Source organism: Engystomops pustulosus, chromosome 4 (assembly GCF_040894005.1).
Source record: "Engystomops pustulosus chromosome 4, aEngPut4.maternal, whole genome shotgun sequence".
NCBI lineage: Eukaryota > Metazoa > Chordata > Amphibia > Anura > Leptodactylidae > Engystomops > Engystomops pustulosus.
In genome coordinates this window covers 207,938,209-207,958,667 of record NC_092414.1, presented here as the reverse complement: position 1 = coordinate 207,958,667, position 20,459 = coordinate 207,938,209, and the positions used below count along the sequence as shown (strand labels likewise).

The following is a 20,459-nucleotide window of genomic DNA, read 5'->3' as shown; positions in this document are numbered from 1 at the left end:
AATAGCTTAACTACCACCAGTATGCGCAGGCATATGAATGCTAAACACCCCACTCAGTGGCAACAAGCGCGTTCACCTCCGGCCGTGCACACCACTGCTCCTTCCCCTGTGTCAGCTGATAGTCAGCCCCCTGCCCAGGACCCTGGCACAAAAACCCCATCGTCGCCTCCACGATCCTCCACAGCATCCACCAACGTTCAGCTCTCCATACCCCAGACGCTGGAGCGGAAACGCAAATATAGTGCAACCCACCCGCACGCCCAAGCCCTTAATGTGCACATCTCCAGATTGCTAAGCCTGGAGATGCTGCCCTATAGGCTAGTAGAGACCGAGGCCTTTCGCAGCCTCATGGCGGCGGCCGCCCCTCGGTATTCGGTCCCCAGCCGCCACTACTTTTCCCGATGTGCCGTCCCAGCCCTGCACCAGCACGTGTCAGACAACATAATCCGTGCCCTGACCAACGCCGTTTCTGACAAGGTCCACCTGACCACGGACATGTGGATGAGTGCTGCCGGGCAGGGCCACTATATATCGCTGACGGCACATTGGGTTAACTTGGTGGAGGCTGGGACCGAGTCTGACCCTGCGGCTGGTCATATACTGCCGACGCCGAGGATTGCGGGGCCTACCTCAGTCCAGGTGTTTCAGGCCTACTATGCCTCCTCCTCCTCCCACCCCTCCTCCACCTCCTCCTCCGAACGACCATCCGTGGGCATGGCGCCATCAGTCGGTAGCTCTAGGCACAGCAGCAGTGCCGTCGCTAAGCGACAGCAGGCGGTGCTGAAACTGCTGAGCCTAGGCGATAAAAGGCACACCGCCCAAGAACTATTACAGGGCATCACGGCGCAGACTGATCTGTGGCTGGCACCGCTGAACCTGAAGCCAGGCATGGTTGTGTGTGACAACGGCCGTAACCTGGCCGTAATCTGTCTGATTTGCTCACGAAGGTGCGCCGCATCTGTGCGCATTTCGGGAAGTCCAGCACAGATGCTGCCACTCTCAGGGCAGCGCAGCGCCGCCTCCAACTGCCCGCTCACCGACTGTTGTGCGACGTGCCTACGAGGTGGAATTCAACACTGACCATGTTATCCAGAGTTTACAAGCAGCGCCGAGCGATTGTAGACTGCCAGATGTCAACTTCCACCAGAACTGGTAGTCAGGTCAGTCAGCTTCCTCAAGTCTACAATGAGGAGTGGACGTGGATGTCTGATATCTGTCAGGTGCTGAGTAACTTTGAGGAGTCAACACAGATGGTCAGTGGCGATGCCGCCATCATCAGCCTCACCATCCCGCTGCTTGGCCTGTTGAAAAACTCTCTGGTCAGCATGAAGTCGGAAGATTTGCGCTCCTCACAAGAGACGGGGGAAGAAGATTCCCTTGTTGATAGCCAAAGCACCCTTAGGTCTGTTTCTCAGCGCATATCGGAGGAGGTGGAGGTGGAGGAGGATGAGGAGGAAGAGGAGGAGAATGTTGGCGAGACACAAGAGGGGACCATTGTTGAGTCCTTCACTGTTGAGCGTGTATGGGCAGAAGAAGAGGAGTTGGAGGAGTTGGAGGAGGAGGAAATGGACAGTCAGGCCAGTGAGGGGAGTGAATTCTTACGCGTTGGTACTCTGGCGCATATGGCAGATTTCATGCTAGGCTGCCTATCCCGTGACCCTCGCGTTCAAAGAATTTATTCCAGCACCGATTGGGGTGTTCACTCTCCTGGACCCACGGTACAAGCAAAATCTTTCCACTCTCATCCCTGGAGAGGAAAGGAGTGTGAGAATGCATGAATACCAGCAGGCCCTGGTGCACAAGCTGAAACAGTATTTCCCTTCTGACAGCGCTAGCGGCAGAGTGCGTAGTTCTGCGGGACAAGTAGCGAGGGAGAGTAGGCGAGCAGGCAGCTTGTCCAGCACTGGCAAGGGTACGCTTTACAAGGCTTTTGCCAGCTTTATGTCACCCCAGCAAGACACTGTCACCTGTCCCCAGTCTCGGCAGAGTAGGGCTGATCTTTACAGAAAGATGGTGAGGGAGTACGTAGCTGACCATACCATCGTCCTAAATGATCACACAGCTCCCTACAACTACTGGGTTTCAAAGCTGGACATGTGGCACGAACTGGCGCTGTACGCCTTGGAGGTTCTTGCCTGCCCTGCCGCTAGCGTCTTGTCCGAGCGGGTTTTCAGTGCAGCTGGTGGCATCATCACCGATAAGCGTACACGCCTGTCGACTGACAGCGCTGACAGGCTGACGCTTATCAAGATGAATAAAGCCTGGATTTCTCCTAATTTCCAATCTCCACCAGGTGAAGGAAGCTCAACCTGAATAATTTATCCACTCCTCCTCCTCCTCATTTTCCTCCTTCTCCTCCTCTTTGTACAGTAAAGCAGAGGAAACTGGCTATTTTTTGACAGGGCCCACTGGCTCTAGCTATAGTACTTTATGCATTTAATTTTTATGGAGGGCCACCGACCCGATCCTCTGTTTTAAACAATTTTTGGGAGTGCCACATACAGGCACTCAATCTATTCAATTTTTCTGGAGGGCCACCTACCTGCTCCTCTGGTTTGAAAACTTTTTTGGACTGCCACATACAGGCACTCAATCTATTCCATTTTTCTGGAGGGCCACCTACCTGCTCCTCTGGTGTGAAAATTTTTTGGACTGCCACATACAGGCACTCAATCTATTCCATTTTTATGGAGGGCCACCTACCTGCTCCTCTGGTTTGAAAACTTTTTTGGACTGCCACATACAGGCACTATCCAAATTGAATTGTCTCCATAGCAGCCTCCACACGTTGTCTCCATTGCTACCTCCAAAAGTCGTTTATATAGCTGCCTCCATACATCGTCCCTTTATCAAACGAGGTGTGTCAGGCCGAAATTTGGGTTGTTTTCATGGATTCCACAACAAAGTTGTTAACTTTGTCGCCACCCTGCTGTGTTATCCACAAAATACACTGGCAAACTTTTACCATTTACGGATATTATTTCAGCGCTTCTTGCGCATCTGTTTACATTCCCCTCACCCGCCATATCCTAAACTTATAAGAACGCTACTACACTTGATCTTATACAAAAGGTTCTCTTAGAAGTGCTGTTTGGGGAGTAGCCTAGAGACAGGGGCTTGGATTGGCGAAAGCTCGCCTGGCAGCGGAGCGCCAGCTCCATGCGCATCATGCGCTTCTTGCGCATCTGTTTACATTCCCTTCACCCGCCATATCCCAAACTTATAAGAACGCTACTACACTTAACTTGGTGCAGGCTGGGACCGAGTCTGACCCTGGGGCTGGTCATATACTGCCGACGCAGAGGATTGCGGGGCCTACCTCGGTCCAGGTCTAAAAAAGGCCTACTATACCTCTTCCTCCTCCCACCCCTCCTCCACCTCCTCCTCCTCCTCCGAATTACCATCCGTGGGCATGGCGCCATCAGTCGGTAGCTCTAGGCACAGCAGCAGTGCCGTCGCTAAGCGACAGCAGGCGGTGCTCAAACTGCTGAGCCTAGGCGATAAAAGGCACACCGCCCAAGAGCTATTACAGGGCATTCCACATCAAACTTGTTAACTTTGTCGCCACCCTGCTGTGTAATCCACAAAATATACTGGCAAACTTTTATCATTTACCGATATTATTTCAGCGCTTCTTGCGCATCTGTTTACATTCCCCTCACCCGCCATATCCCAAACTTATAAGAACGCTACTACACTTGATCTTATACAAAAGGTTCTTAAAATTGCTGTTTGGGGAGTAGCCTAGAGACAGGGGCTTGGATTGGCGAAAGCTCGCCTGGCAGCGGAGCGCCAGCTCCATGCGCATCATGCGCTTCTTGCGCATCTGTTTACATTCCCCTCACCCGCCATATCCCAAACTTATAAGAACGCTACTACACTTGATCTTATACAAAAGGTTCTTAGAAGTGCTGTTTGGGGAGTAGCCTAGAGACAGGGGCTTGGATTGGCGAAAGCTCGCCTGGCAGCGGAGCGCCAGCTCCATGCGCATCATGCGCTTCTTGCGCATCTGTTTACATTCCCCTCACCCGCCATATCCCAAACTTATAAGAACGCTACTACACTTGATCTTATACAAAAGGTTCTTAGAAGTGCTGTTTGGGGAGTAGCCTAGAGACAGGGGCTTGGATTGGCGAAAGCTTGCCTGGCAGCGGAGCGCCAGCTCCATGCCAAGGTCCAACTAACATAGTTTTAACTGCAGCACCTTTAATCTACTACTAGTTCACTGCCTCCATACATGGTCCCCTTATCAAACGAGCTGTGTCAGGCAGAATTTTGGATTGTTTTCATGGCTTCCATGTTAACTTTGTCGCCACCCTGCTGTGTAATCCACAAAATATACTGGCAAACTTTTATCATGTACCGATATTATTTGAGCGCTTCTTGCTCACCTCCTTTGGTTCCTCTCTGCCACCCATTGGTTTGAAGCCTGAGTCCATTTAGGGTATGTTGCCATGACACTCTCTAGCCTGCCGCTGCTGCCGCTGCCTCTGCATGCCATCCCCTATAGTGTCAGGGTCAATTATTGGATGTTTTAGATGCTATCTAGCCTCATTCGGTCACTCTGTCATGGCCATGCTGTTGCCCATAATTTTGGCATAATGGTGCGATTAAGCAGCCTCAGAGGCATCCATGCATGCTGCCCCTGCTGTTTCCTGTCCATTTCCGTGGTGTTTCCATCCTTTTCTGAGGTTCCCAGGTGTTTGGCCAAGCTTCCCTGTGCAGAGCCTTGGTCCCCTTGAAAAATGCTCGAGTCTCCCATTGACTTCAATGGGGCTCGTTACTCGAAACGAGCACTCGAGCATCGGGAAAAGTTCGTCTCGAATAACGAGTACCCGAGCATTTTAGTGCTCGCTCATCTCTAGTTGCTGTCCGATTGTCCTTTTGCCTCTTTAATTGCAAAGTGGCGTTTAAGGGTAATTTTCCTTATGAAGTTGTTAAGATCCCTAAAGAGGTCAAGGTCTTTAGATCTGTTTGTTGGGCAGAAGGATACTGAGTAGGCTCACCTCGTCTACTGTGAGCTGATGTTCTGACAGGTTGAAGATCTTGACCGGTTGTGTGTTTTTTGTGAGTACGGTTTTTTTCTTTTCCTGGTGTTTACCACTTCCTCTTTTTCCTCTGACCTTGCTTTTCTTTTTAGTCCTGTCTGGGGTAGGGAGAAGTTTGCAAATGTTGCTTTCGGGCTCTCTATGCGGGGAACAATTGAGTCCGTCATATGGGGAAATGGGGGTTCTTTCGGACATGGGGGTAAATCTAAAAAAGACGGGATGAAACTGGTGGTAAGAATACCACTGTGGTTCTGGTTCCTGAATTTTAGAGTACTCTCGATCTGTGTGACTTGATTTGTTCTGGGACTTATTATGTGTTATACCTTCTCGAGTGCCCCTGCCCACTGCAATACGTGGGCAGAACGATGCAACCATTCAGAGAAAGGGTTAAAACCCACCGCAATAAGGTAAAAACAGGATTTTTAAGCAGCATAGCATCTCAAGACACTTTAAAAATCACCACGGATGCAATTTTAAACTGGCAAGGTTCTGTCTAGAACAGACTCCAAGTAGCCACCAAGACCGACTCAATCAATTAATCAGAAGAGAAAACTTCTGGATTTACAAACTGAATACCATGTGCCCTTATGGGCTCAATGAAACATTGGAAAAAGTCTGAAGGATGCCGCTAAATATCCCAGCATACCCGCTACCCTCATGTATCATGAAGAAAAACACCCCTCCTCAGCATCCTTCATAATGAATTATCCCCCCCATAATGAAATACCACCTCCAGCCCCCTAGTGATGATATAACCATACCTAATATCAACAGGACCAACTGTCTCCTGTATGTATATATAGGACCCATCAACCTCTATCAGTTTACCGTTCTACGTCGTATTCCCTTTCATCACTGCCTCCACTGTCTCAGAACAGCACCACGTCTGAGACCTGCAGACACACGATCTCATCCCGGTCCCTACTGCGCAAGCGCGCCAGCATCCTGTTTGCGCCGCCGCCGGCTCGCAACTAACATCTACTCTGTAAGTACTTCCCTCGGCTGCTCCCCACAGCAGCCACTCACTCCAGTGCTCTAAGGTCTCCTTTATTTCAGAATACCTACCAACTAGGGCTGAGAATCCAGTACGAGCTACCGCTTATGACTCGGAAGGAACCATAGATAAGGTCAGCCCCACTTACATGCACATTGATTGCCATCTTTTGTGGAATACATAATTTCCCCATTAACTATTCACTTCCTATCTCTATATCCAAACAGCCTCTCACAATTTACACCCTTCCAGCCCTCTCGAGTCACGCAACCATAGACTCAGACAGGTCAGTATTTCCATTTTCATACAGTATCACTATACGAATTTGACATACAACATCCTCATTACCCTATCCTATAGTTTGAATAGACACTATGATGATGATGCTTGCTTCCTGCTAAAACTAATAAGCACCTTTACATTAGTCTTATTATATGTATATGATACCTAACTGTTGCCACTATTATATGATTTTCCTGATGTTATGATACACCCCTGTGGTCATTATACCGATATATATATATTTTTTATGATATTTATGATCTCACTTGTTCGCATGAGTTCATCTTTTTATCCATTTTACAACGTATATTTTATCTCCTTTTTAAGCTTTAATAGTGTTCCTTTTAGGATTTTATTCATGCACTTATGAATTAAATTATATGTGAAATGTTGTATATACTATGAACTGTAATTTTATGTACAGTAATTCCCTAAAAGCATTGTAATTCCGTTGTTTTACGTATTACAGTACCTGGACCTGATGAAGGGGTAATTCTCCCCGAAACGCGTTGTCCCAAAAAGAGTCTACCATTTATTGTAACTACTATTTTTAAGCACTGTCAAATAAATAGGTTACTATATAATACATCTGTGCCGCTTATTTATGTATATGTAAGTACAGCCATCTCTGCTGATTATACATCACATCGAGTTGAACACTTGAACTAGCAGCGAGACAAAAATACTGGCTTCCGTACTAAACTACTCAAGAGCATACCATACGAAGACAGGAGAAGCTCTACCGGTATTGTGCAAAGCTTCTCCACATTTGAATATTCCCGTTCTGCTCAGCTCTGGGACAGGTAGCCAGTTCCAGGCTTCTGCCTTCTTGAATTCCGACTCTGCAGGAAACTTCGTGGCTGCTGCCCTGGTCTCCCAGCATCATCTCTCTGTGGTCTGTCTCGAAAAGCCGCTGATCATCTCCTCTGTCAGTGGACAAATCCTCTGCGATCCGGTCGAGATGGGCACTTCAAGTACCTTTTCATACCATTTGGACTCTTTGTACCTTGTACTCCTCATACCTTGTAATACACCAGCTGACATTTTCAGAGACTTACTGTATACCTGTGTCATGGTTGATCTAGACGATATCCTGGTATTCTACATGGACCTTGAGACCCATCGGGCCCATGTATGGTTCTCCGGTGCCAATCGCTTACAGTATATGCCAAGCTTGAGAAATACCAATTTCACCAAAAGAGTCTGCCTTTCCTCGGGTACATCATCTTTGACAAGGTACTTCAGATGGATCCTGCCAAGTTATCAAGTTATCTGCAGTACTTCAGGGGACTCGCCCAGTAGGACTGCGTGCTTTCCAGAGGTTCCTGGGCTTCGTTAACTACTAACGGCAGTTTGTACCGCATTTTTCCTCCTTCATGTCTCCCATTATGGCGCTCACTAAGCAAAACACTGATCCAAAACTCTGGCCTCCGCCAGCTGAAGAAGCTTTTTCCAAACGTCTGCCTTTTCCTGTGCTTTCAATCTCACCTGGCCTGATATTAAGAGGCCATTCCTGCTATAGGTTGATGCTTCTTCAGTTGATGCCTCTTCAGTTGATGCTGGAGCCGTTCCTATCCAGAAAGGGCCCAAAGGTCAAACCCTCAATTGCGGCTTCTTCTCTACGACCTTTTCTGCCGCAGAGAGGAATTATTCCATAGGTGATCGGGAGCTTCTGGCCATGAAGCTAGCTTTGAAAGAATGGCATTATCTTCTGGAAGGAGCTCCTCATCCAGTTTGTATCTAGACAGACAACAAGAATCTCCTTTATCTCCAGACTGCTCAGCGCCTAAATCCTTGACAGATTCTTTTGTCCCTTTTATTCTCCCGCTTCAACTTCATGATACATTTTCGTCCTGCAGAGAAGAATATTAAGGGCAATGCCCTCTCTCGTGCCTCTGATGTAATTGGGGAAGAACCAGTTCCTAGACATATTGGGGCATATGTCCTTACCCGGTCCCTGTGTGATCCCCGATCCGGAATGTCCACCGAGGATGAAGTCTGCGATTCACTACGAGCGTACGCCCGATTTCCTTCTTGTGTCGCTTCCCCGATCAGGTCTGTCGGAGTTCACATTCTTCTTCCCAGTGCATGTAAGTGATTGGCTTGCAACACAATTTTAAATGTTAAATCCCGTGCATTGTCCGAATCCGCCGCATCATCCGACAACCTGCCCCCCGATTTGTGTTGCGTGAAAGCCAATGCGATTGCAATACAATCTGATCGCGTGCGATACAATCTTTGGCGCGATCCCCTAAAACATCGCAAAAACCCGACGGAAATGCAGCCACAGGACCTTAGTAAATAAGACCTACGTCCAACCTGCCCTTCGAAAGAGGATATTGACTTGGGGACATTGTTCTCGTGTGGCTGGGCACCCTGTGGTGCAACGCTCTCTCGCCCTCATTTACAATTTCTCCTGGTGGCCAGATCTGGTCAAAGATGTACAGGATTTTGTGGGCTCCTGCACTTCCTGTGCCCGAAACAAGCCATCTCATCTTAAACCTGCTGGTCTTCTTCTGCCGTTACCAATACCCAGCTGCCCGTGGACTCACGTGGCTATGGACTTTATCACCGATCTTCCTTGGGTAATACCGTCATCTGGGTGGTAACCGACTGGTCCTCCAAGATGTCCCACTTTGTTCCTCTGCCAGGTCTGCAGTCAGCTCCATGCCTTGCCAGCTTGTTCTTCGCCCACATCTTCTGGCTTCATGGTCTCCCTCTACATATTGTATCGGACCGAGGGGTCCGGTTTGTTTCCCGGTTCTGATGTTCTCTTCCTGTGTCTTCGGACATTTCTACCGTGGAAGAGTTGGTCAAGGATCTGAAGTCTATCTGGTAGCAGAATCGACTCTACTTGCTACAGGCTTCTGGGCGAACCAAAGGTTGACAAGAAACGCAGGCCTCCTCCCATCTTCTCTCTAGGTGACAAAGTGTGGCTGTCCTCCAAGTATCTCCGGCTGAAAATCCCCAGATACAAACTTGGTCCACATTCCCTGGGTTCATTCGAGGTGCTGCAACGCATTAATCCTGTGACGTATAAGCTCCGCCTCCTCCCACAATGCGCATCCCAACCTCCTTCCATGTGTCATCCTGAACTGCTGATGTCTTTGAGGTGAAGGAGGTTCTGGACTTGAAGACGTTGAGGTGTGCGGTTCTTTCTTGACTGGAAGGGGTTCAGGCATGAGGAGAGGTTTTGGTAGCCTGAGGACAATATCTTGGACCGTGGTCTTCTGCAAAAATTTCGTTGGACCATGTCCCGGATCACAGGCATACCATTGCCCCTCTCTGTAACCCCTGTGGCTCTCTGGCTTACCTTGCTGCAATCCAGCGATCCTCCTAGGGCGCACGCCGGCTTCTTGAGATTTAAAGGCCAGCGTGCCAATAATTGCCGCTGATCGGCTGCCCTTACTGTTAAATTTCTGGCCACTTCCTGTGTCCCTTGCCGGATCTTTGTGCTCTATATCTATGAGAAGGCTGTTCACTTCTGCCTGTGTGATTTCCATTGTGACCCTTAGCTATGTTCCTGATCATCTTGCTTTGCGGCGGGCTCTGGTGCCACTTAGACCGGGCACCACTTAGACTCTGCTCCCAGGTGTTGGCTTACATCAAGTTCCTGTCAGTTAGGAATATCTATTTGCACATAACTATTTCCCCCAGGGAGATGATTATAGGTGAATTTAGGCTTGTGATGCTTGTAGAAGCTGTTGTATCATCATGAATCCTATAAATAAATGAAATGTAAAATCACAGGAATTAACATTTGGTCTCCTACAGTATCTTTTATTTATTTCTAGATCACAACGAAGGGCAGGATCGTGAAGGTGGGCAGACAACCTCGGCTGCCGCTTCAGTCTCTGGTCACCATGTCTCTCCCCATCACAGAAGAACTTGTTCCATCCTTCCGTATAACTGCATATTACATTGTTGGAAATGAGATTGTCTCGGACTCTATGAGGGTGGACGTAAGAGACTCCTGCATGGGAACGGTGAGCAATTCAATGTGAAATGTAATTTTATTATCTCCAGAATAGTATGAATAACAATTGGAGTGCAATGCCATATACTCAAAAATGAATATTACACTTAAAGCATATAGTTTAACCTGTAAAGTGTTTTTTGTATTTCATAAATGAATAGGACAGGTAATGACAGGTAACTATGTAAAATATTTATGAAGCGGAAAAAAAGCTTATCTTTTGCTCCCTTCTTCTCCTATAGTAAGTACTGTTTCAGATAACCGTCTCAAGCCTGTACACAGCAGACAGATGAGGAGAGGAGGCTAAAGATTAACTTGTTGCTTACCTATAGAACATTTCAGCTGATGATTCAGCTCTGTAAGGAGTTAATATTATTCAGTGACTACGAGACATTACAATCCAGTAAGTTCTGTAAGGAAATTGTACAATCCAGTGACTGTCTGTACTGAGATGGTACAATCCAGTGACTGTCTGTACTGAGATGGTACAATTCAGTGACTGTCTGTACTGAGATGGTACAATCCAGTGACTGTCTGTACTGAGATGGTACAATCCAGTGACTGTCTGTACTGAGATGGTACAATCCAGTGACTGTCTATACTGAGATGGTACAATCCAGTGACTGTCTGTACTGAGATGGTACAATCCAGTGAATCTGTAAGTCATTAAAGAGGAACTTTCAGGTCAGTAAACCACTTTAGCTGCTCATACTAAAGTAAGCATCACCTTAGCCCTCCCTATTTATCGCATTGTTAAATTTGTAGCTTTATTGGAACATACCCATAAGCTAGGAAACAATACACTACATATCGGTCCGACCATTGGATCTAGCTTATTCATGAGGGGGCGGTCTGAGATGGTGGTGACTGGCAGTCACTGCCGGCCTATGGTGTGGGAGGGACCCCCTCATGAATACGCCGGTCCACTGTAAGCTAGGTCTGACAACTGGACCTCTATATAGGGAATCTACCGGTGTTAGGTTTGTCCCTGTAGAGCGGTGTAAGTAGCAGCAGGACTGGGAAATGTGTAAGAGCAGTGTCAGGCTTCTGGTTGGATAGTACAGAAAAAGGGGAGGGGCAGGGAAACGGTTTGAATGCAGAAATATAAAGTAACACAACAGTATGAGGACACACCGCAGTGCTTCCCGCTACAATCCTGGAATATAAATCCATGTGCCACAGTCTTGCTGCTGATAACCCCCACCTTAACAAAATTTACATATTACATGTTAATGTATGGACCAACTTATGTTGGTGACTTTTTATGTATCCAAAATCTACCCCCCCCCCCCCCACTTATAATGCCCTTCTTTCTCTAGCCCCCAATTCATACCCCCTTTGCTTTAGCACCTATAATGCCTCAATGAGGAAAACTACCATTTGCTTTTATGCATTGTGAACCAAACATACCTTGAGAATGCTGTAGCTACACTGATGCAGAAACATATCTTGTTTAATCCCTAAACTGAGTGGTTTTGTTGAAAAAACAACTATAAAATTATGATAATGAGGCTCTGTCGCTCCTGTGACTGTCCCGGCACTTCTCCTCACCCTAATAATACACTGCTCCAGCCTTGTCCCGCCCAGCATAACCCAAGATTATGTAATCACCGTGTTGTCTCCAACAGGGAAAAGTAATCAATCGCTGCACCATCCCCCCTGCTGCTGTGTATAAGTCATCCAGCTCAGGTTGATAAGTCCTTTCTGGACAGTTCAGGCAGCTCCTGTGTATGTGGAAGCAATGTGTTTATGTACGGCATTCAGGGCACCCAGCTTTCCCAAGGTCCTGAATTTTATAATAGTTTTTTGTGCAAAACCACTCAGTGGAGAGATTAAACAAGATATGTTTCTGCATCAGTGTCGCTACAGCATTCTCAAGGTATGTTTGGTTCACAATGTTTTTTCTCTGTGCTGTGAAAAAACAGATGAGCAGCAGAGGCTCAATGGTGGAGCATTGTGCATTGTATGCATCCCAAGTATCTGCAGCTCGGAAATAAGAGTTTTGTAGCCAGGTTATTGGCCACGGCCTGCTGGCCAGTCACTGCAGCATCACATGATCTTCAAATTGTCCATATTTTACATGTTTCTAAAAAGAGAAAATTTGGTAATCTACCTTTGTTATCCCATAACACAGCTGTCTGGGGTAACTTACAGAGACAATGGAATCCAAAGCCCTGGATCTGCTATGAACTTAAAGCTGCAAGCTGATCAGGGGGCCCATGTGGGTCTGGTGGTCGTAGACAGAGGAGTCCATGTGCTGAACAGAAAATTTAAGATATCACAAAAGAAGGTAAGTAGTGTTTGTAGATCACCATGGAAATCATCAAACAATCTGGGTAGTCATCTATTACAGTGATGGCGAACCTTTTAGAGCTGGAGTGCCCAAACTTTAACCAAAAGCCACTTATTTATTGCAAAGTGCCAGCGCAGCAACTTAAGCAGTAATTTATTTCTCCTTGTTCTTTGACAACTTTCAATCGTTCAGCCTCCTAAGGACACCAACGCAGTTGAAAGGAGGAGGGCAAATTCGCCTATAATTGTAGGAAGATTCTGCAGGAAGATTCTTTGAGTCCTGTCTGGTGAACTTCATTCTTGGGTGATGGCCTGGGTGCCCACAGAAAGGGCTCAGAGTGCCACCTCCGGCACCCGTGCCATAGGTTCGCCACCACTGATCTATTATGACAGTAAAACCTACCTTTATCCATCTAGATGTGGGACTCCGTGGAGAAGTCAGACACTGGGTGTACACCTGGAGGTGGTGCCGATAGTATGGGGGTGTTTTATGATGCCGGACTGGCCCTACAATCAACTCTCCAATCAACAACCCAGCAGAGATCAGGTGATAGATCTCCTCTTGATAAGAAATATTTTATAATACTTCATTTTAGATTCGAGCTTTAGACCAGAGGTCCTCAACCTTTTTTGCACCAGGGACTGGCTTTAAGCTAGACCAGTTTTCCATGGCCCGGTGGGGGCGGGGCTTTGGTCATATGGGGTGGGGTTATGGAGGGGTGGAGCTTATAATATAAGATATCAGGGAGTGTCCGGACCAGATCCATCATATTGGTTTGGTGTAAAAATAAAGCAATGCAAAATGCATACAGCGTATCGCCATGTAATTTAAAATGCATACAGCGTATCGCCATGTAGTATAAAATGCATACAGCGTATCGCCATGTAGTATAAAATGCATGCAGCTTATCGCCATGTAGTATAAATGCATGCAGCGTATCGCCATGTAGTATAAAATGCATGCAGAATACCGCCATGTAGTATAAAATGCATGCAGAATACCGCCATGTAGTATAAAATGCATACAGCATACCGCCATGTAGTATAAAATGCATACAGAATACCGCCATGTAGTATAAAATGCATACAGAATACCGCCATGTAGTATAAAATGCATACAGAATACCGCCATGTAGTATAAAATGCATACAGAATACCGCCATGTAGTATAAAATGCATACAGAATACCGCCATGTAGTATAAAATGCATACAGAATACCGCCATGTAGTATAAAATGCATACAGAATACCGCCATGTAGTATAAAATGCATACAGAATACCGCCATGTAGTATAAAATGCATACAGAATACCGCCATGCAGTATAAAATGCATACAGAATACCGCCATGCAGTATAAAATGCATACAGAATACCGCCATGCAGTATAAAATGCATACAGAATACCGCCATGCAGTATAAAATGCATACAGAATACCGCCATGTAGTATAAAATGCATACAGAATACCGCCATGTAGTATAAAATGCACACAGCGTGCCACCAAGTAGTATAAAATAGATACAACGTACCGCCAAGTAGTATAAAATGCATACCGAGTACTGCCATGTAGTACAAAATAGAAGCCCTGATAAATATCACAAATGCTGCATATACATACAGCATATATACACATAAACAAACAGTAGATACAGCATATACACATATACACATACATATATACACACATACATACACACACATATTACACATATATATGCAAAGATAAAGTAACCTTACCTCTCTGCAGCGGTGGTGGCAGGGTGAGGTAGCCGGGAGCGGGTAGGTCTTGAGAGCCGGGAGGCTAGGGAGCCTGGAGCTTAAGCGTTGGCAGGGGGAGCCGGGAGCCGAGAGCCTGGAGGGGGGGGGGACGTTAGCGGAGCCGAGTTGAGACGGGAGTGGAAGGGGAGCCGGGAGCAGAGAGCCGTAAGCGGGTAGGTCAAGAGCCGAGAACCGGGAGCGGGGTGGCAGAGGGAGCAGAGAGCCGAGAGCGGAGGGAGCGGTAGGGGAGCTTGAGCAGGGGCAGGGAGCCGAGAGTCTGGAGGGGGGGGGGGCGTTAGCAGAGACAGGTTGAGCCGGGAGCGGAGAGCCAGGAACCGGAGGGAGCGGAGAGCCAGGAACCGGAGGGAGCGGAGAGCCAGGAACCGGAGGGAGCGGAGAGCCAGGAACCGGAGGGAGCGGAGAGCCAGGAACCGGAGGGAGCGGAGAGCCGGGAACCGGAGGGAGCGGAGAGCCAGGAACCGGAGAGCCGGGAGCAGGGAGGATGTTAGCGGAGGGAGCGGGAAAGAAGCCTGGAGCTTGAGCAGGGGCAGGGGGAGCAGGGAGCCGAGAGCCTGGAGGGGGGGAGCTCGGTTCCGGCAGGGTCTGGGGGCCGTTGTAAGGTGCCGGCGGCGTAGGGGGGTGGGCGCAAGGTGTTGGCAGCGTCGCGGAGCAAGGTGCCGGACACAGGGCTGCAACGTGGTCCCGTCTGGTGCGGGAGCTCAGTGCTGGCCGGTGCCGCCCCTGCGCGGACCAGCTGGTGAACTCCAACGGCCTGGTCCTGGTCCGCGGACCGGCGGTTGGGGACCTCTGCTTTAGACAACCTGAATGAGGATGTCCTCCATGGCAGTTTGTGGTCTGAGAGGATTTTAATGATTATTTTTTTGTATTTTCTTTCATCAGAACAACAATGTGAAGTCCATTCCTCTCGGAGACGCCGCTCCTCTGCCCAAGTGGTGGATCAGACAATGACCAACGGTGAGCTGAAGGGGCTGGGCAGCGATCATCTTGGGTGGGGATTTGACGCTCAGACCCTGCACCAATGTGCTGTTACAGGGAGTCACCGGAAGCTATACAGGGGACAGAATAACAGGTATTCCCAGGGCCGGATTAAAGAAGGGGCTCATGGGGCTCGAGCCCCGGGGCCCCCACCACTTTCACTTTTTAAGGGGCCCCCACCAGTTTCGGACAGTCAGCGACTTAGCTCAGCTCTGTGTCTCTGTGCACAATACGCAGCGGCCGGCGGCCGCTCGCAATGCACATAGGGGTCTAGGATGACAGCTGTGTCAGTGAGACCCAGCTGCCTTCGCTTGGGGAGATCGCCATTTTCTACAGGGGACTGGCGGCTATAGTCTACAGGGGGCTGGTGGCTTTATACTACAGGGGTCTGGTGGCTTTATACTACAGGGGGCTGGCAGGCTATATACTACAGGGGGCCGGCAGGCTATATACTACAGGGGGCTGGCAGGCTATATACTACAGGGGGCTGGCAGGCTATATACTACAGGGGGCTGGCAAGCTATATACTACAGGGGGCTGGCACGCTATATACTACAGGGGGCTGGCAGGCTATATACTACAGGGGGCTGGCAGGCTATATACTACAGGGGGGCTGGCAGGCTATATACTACAGGGGGGCTGGCAGGCTACTAACCTCCAAAATCATTGTTGGAAGGGCCCCCACCAGTTTGCGCCCAGGGGCCCCCACCACCCTTAATCCGGCATTTAGATCTTCAGTGGCGCCAACTTAGAAAGATCGTCAATCGGGGAGCGACAATGGATCATCATGCCAGCCTGGAGGCACACTGTAACTGCCGTATTGCAGTATATAGTAGGAACTAATAGCATCTTCTACAATAGAGTTTCCATACAAAAACTGAAAACCTAATAACAGGTATATAGGGGAGGTGAGCCCTCCTCAAACAATCTTTTTACCACCGTGATGTATAGCTTCATTACAGTGTTAAAATTAATCACACACATATAAATTAATAAGTAAAAAAGTCACATATCTAGTACGTGCCCTGTTCCCCAAAAAGTCAATCAAAGTATAAAAATAATGATCCAGTAAGCTAAATGCCGTAATGAAAAAACAACACAAAAAAACACCAGCACAAAAAAAAAAAATTTAAAAATGGATGCAAAGTTATCATAAGGATCGTGCATTTCTCCACAGGGTATCAAATAAAGACGGCAGCTCATCCTGAAACACGGATATGTACAACAAATCATTAAAAGTTATGGATGTCAGAATATGGTAGAACGAAGAAGTATTAAAGGTTTTTAGATGTTCTAAAAGGTATTAAGACTTTAGAAAACTATAGAAATTTTGGATCTTCATGATCATACTGACCCAAATAATACAGGTGGTGTGTCAATGGAACCACTGGAACAAAAACCTGTAGGAAGATGGGACACCACAACATGTTCCCGGTAGATTCCACTGAATATTAAATGGTTCCACAAAGAAATAAAATTTGTACTGCAGGTAAAATAAAATAAGTTAGGACTTTTGATATGTGAAAAAGAAAGAACAGAAATGGTTCATCAGTGGTTAAGTTTCAATGTAATCAAACCCACAAAAATATACCTTGATGCAGTATAAAATCCCTACAGGCTGGAGATGATAAATGAAGCAAAATTTCATATAAAACCAGTGAGAAAGCATTTATAAGCCTTGGTTTATCTCTTTAGCTTCCAGCTCCCAGGAGATGGAGAAGGGTGAAAACTGTGAAGGACGAGCAGCAAACATCTGGGAAGGCAGAGAATGTGCGGACGCTTTCCTGGACTGCTGCAAATTCATCCGACAGAAGAAGGAGAAGGAGAGAAACCCAACAGAACCAGATGGAGAGACCAGAGGTGAGAAGTGGTGGGATGTGGAGGAGCAGTGGGACATGTTATACCCGCTATAAGATGCTACAACATTGTGTTCTTATACTTCTTACCTCCTCTATATTACCGGGACGGGGAAGGGTTTCTTCAAGAATTTGTATCGTGACATTAATTATTCTTTTTATTCATTTTCTTTCCCACCAGGATCACAATATGAAGTCGCTGCTTCCCGTAGACGCAGAAGTAAGAAGTGGGATCTGGTGACATACGTAGTAGATCGTAAAGCAATATACTATACACCGTAAAATGGCACCTGATCTCAACACAATGGTGGGAATTAATCAAGTCCCCTTGGCAAGACTTCTGGTGTAATTTGCTCCAAAAACCTCAAACCTCCAAGAGGAGAGGCGATTCAACCATCACCATAGACAGAGGGCATCCTCTACACCTAGAGGAGGGGAGGCTCTACCATCACCATAGACAGGGCGCATCCTCTACACCTAGAGGAGAGGAGGCTCTACCATCACCATAGACAGGGCGCATCCTCCACACCTAGAGGAGAGGAGGCTCTACCATCACCATAGACAGGGGCATCCTCTACACCTGGAGGAGAGGAGATTCTACCATCACCATAGACAGGGCGCATCCTCTACACCTAGAGGAGAGGAGGCTCTACCATCACCATAGACAGGGTGCATCCTCTACACCTAGAGGAGAGGAGGCTCTACCATCACCATAAACAGGGCGCATCCTCTACACCTAAAGGAGAGGAGGTTCTACCATCACCATAGACAGGGGACATCCTCTACACCTAGAGGAGAGGAGGCTCTACCATCACAATAGACAGGGCGCATCCTCTACACCTAGAGGAGAGGAGGCTCTACCATCACCATAGACAGGGTGCATCCTCTACACCTAGAGGAGAGGAGGCTCTACCATCACCATAGACAGGGCGCATCCTCTACACCTAAAGGAGAGGAAGTTCTACCATCACCATAGACAGGGGACATCCTCTACACCTAGAGGAGAGGAGGCTCTACCATCACAATAGACAGGGGACATCCTCTACACCTAGAGGAGAGGAGGTTCTACCATCACCATAGACATGAGCATCCTCTACACCTAGAGGAGAGGAGGTTCTACCATCACCATAGACAGAGGGGCATCCTCTTCACCAAGAGGAGAGGAGGCTCTACCATCACCATAGACAGGGGGCATCCTCTACACCTAGAGGAGAGGAGGTTCTACCATCACCATAGACAGGGGGCATCCTCTACACCTAGAGGAGAGGCAGCTCTACCATCACCATAGACAGGGGCGTCCCCTACACCTAAAGGAGAGGAGGTTCTACCATCACCATAGACAAAGGTTCTTTACTGTAAGAGCAGTGAGACTATGGAACTCTCTGCCGGAGGAGGTTGTTATGGCGGACTCTATGTACATTTAATTCTTAAAAGTTGGACTTAATGGACTTGCGTCTTTTCCGGCCTTATATACTACGATACTATGATGCCGACCACCTTGGTGAGCTATCCTCCTCAATATGATTCTCCATGTGCTCCTCAATATGTTCCTTGCCTGTTCCTTAGCTGCACTGCACTCCACTTATTACAGACACAACCTCTGCTTGCTGTGCTGCTTAGCTCCTCTGAGCTTCTCTAAGACTCAGGCCCTCCTGCCTGACTCCTCTAAGACATACTGGGGCAGATTTACTTACCCGGTCCGTTCGCGATCCAGCGGCGCGTTCTCTGCGCTGGATTCGGGTCCGGCCGGGATTCATCAAAGCAGTTCCTCCGACGTCCACCAGGTGGCGCTGCTGCGCTGAAGTCCGCTGGAATGCCTCGAAATACCTACCCAGGGTGAAGGTCGCGACTAGAGATGAGCGAGCACTAAAATGCTCGGGTACTCGTTATTCGAGACGAACTTTTCCCGATGCTCGAGTGCTCGTTTCGAGTAACGAGCCCCATTGAAGTCAATGGGAGACTCGAGCATTTTTCAAGGGGACCAAGGCTCTGCACAGGGAAGCTTGGCCAAACACCTGGGAACCTCAGAAAAGGATGGAAATACCACGGAAATGGACAGGAAACAGCAGGGGCAGCATGCATGGATGCCTCTGAGGCTGCTTAATCGCACCATTATGCCAAAATTATGGGCAACAGCATGGCCATGACAGAGTGACCGAATGAGGCTAGATAGCATCTAAAACATGCAATAATTGACCCTGACACTATAGGGGACGGCATGCCGAGGCAGCGGCAGCAGCGGCAGACTAGAGAGTGTCATGGCGACATACCCTAAATGGACTCAGGCTTCAAACCAATGGGTGGCAGAGAGGAACCAAAGGAGGTGAGCAAGAAGCGCTCAAATAATATCGGTACATGATAAAAGTTTGCCAGTATATTTTGTGGATTACACAGCAGGGTGGCGACAAAGTTAACATGGAAGCCATGAAAACAATCCAAAATTCTGCCTGACACAGCTCGTTTGATAAGGGGACCATGTATGGAGGCAGTGAACTAGTAGTAGATTAAAGGTGCTGCAGTTAAAACTATGTTAGTTGGACTTTGGCATGGAGCTGGCGCTCCGCTGCCAGGCAAGCTTTCGCCAATCCAAGCCCCTGCCTCTAGGCTACTCCCCAAACAGCACTTCTAAGAACCTTTTGTATAAGATCAAGTGTAGTAGCGTTCTTATAAGTTTGGGATATGGCGGGTGAGGGGAATGTAAACAGATGCGCAAGAAGCGCATGATGCGCATGGAGCTGGCGCTCCGCTGCCAGGCGAGCTTTCGCCAATCCAAGCCCCTGTCTCTAGGCTACTCCCCAAACAGCACTTCTAAGAACCTTTTGTATAAGATCAAGTGTAGTAGCGTTCTTATAAGTTTGGGATATGGCGGGTGAGGGGAATGTAAATAGATGCGCAAGAAGCGCTGAAATAATATCGGTAAATGATAAAAGTTTGCCAGTATATTTTGTGGATTACACAGCAGGGTGGCGACAAAGTTAACAAGTTTGATGTGGAATGCCCTGTAATAGCTCTTGGGCGGTGTGCCTTTTATCGCCTAGGCTCAGCAGTTTGAGCACCGCCTGCTGTCGCTTAGCGACGGCACTGCTGCTGTGCCTAGAGCTACCGACTGATGGCGCCATGCCCAAGGATGGTAATTCGGAGGAGGAGGAGGTGGAGGAGGGGTGGGAGGAGGAAGAGGTATAGTAGGCCTTTTTTAGACCTGGACCGAGGTAGGCCCCGCAATCCTCTGCGTCGGCAGTATATGACCAGCCCCAGGG

The 20,459-nt window shown here is 48.0% G+C and overlaps 2 protein-coding genes across 3 annotated transcripts in view; both read left to right on the top strand.

Moving 5' to 3' along the window:
• Positions 1-20,459, top strand: part of LOC140128224 (A.superbus venom factor 1-like) — a 224,420-nt gene that overhangs the window by 31,304 nt on the left and 172,657 nt on the right. For both annotated transcript variants that reach the window (XM_072149766.1, XM_072149765.1), the window contains exons 13-16: positions 10,119-10,310; positions 12,435-12,590; positions 13,010-13,139; positions 15,251-15,325. In XM_072149766.1, coding sequence (XP_072005867.1) covers positions 10,119-10,310; positions 12,435-12,590; positions 13,010-13,139; positions 15,251-15,325 — 553 coding nt within the window. The remainder of the gene's footprint in view (positions 1-10,118; positions 10,311-12,434; positions 12,591-13,009; positions 13,140-15,250; positions 15,326-20,459) is intronic.
• The window catches only part of LOC140125844 (complement C3-like), a 60,778-nt gene continuing 56,442 nt past the window's right edge, over positions 16,124-20,459 (top strand). The window contains exons 1-3 of the mRNA XM_072144720.1: positions 16,124-16,154; positions 17,042-17,206; positions 17,384-17,422. Coding sequence (XP_072000821.1) covers positions 16,124-16,154; positions 17,042-17,206; positions 17,384-17,422 — 235 coding nt within the window. The remainder of the gene's footprint in view (positions 16,155-17,041; positions 17,207-17,383; positions 17,423-20,459) is intronic.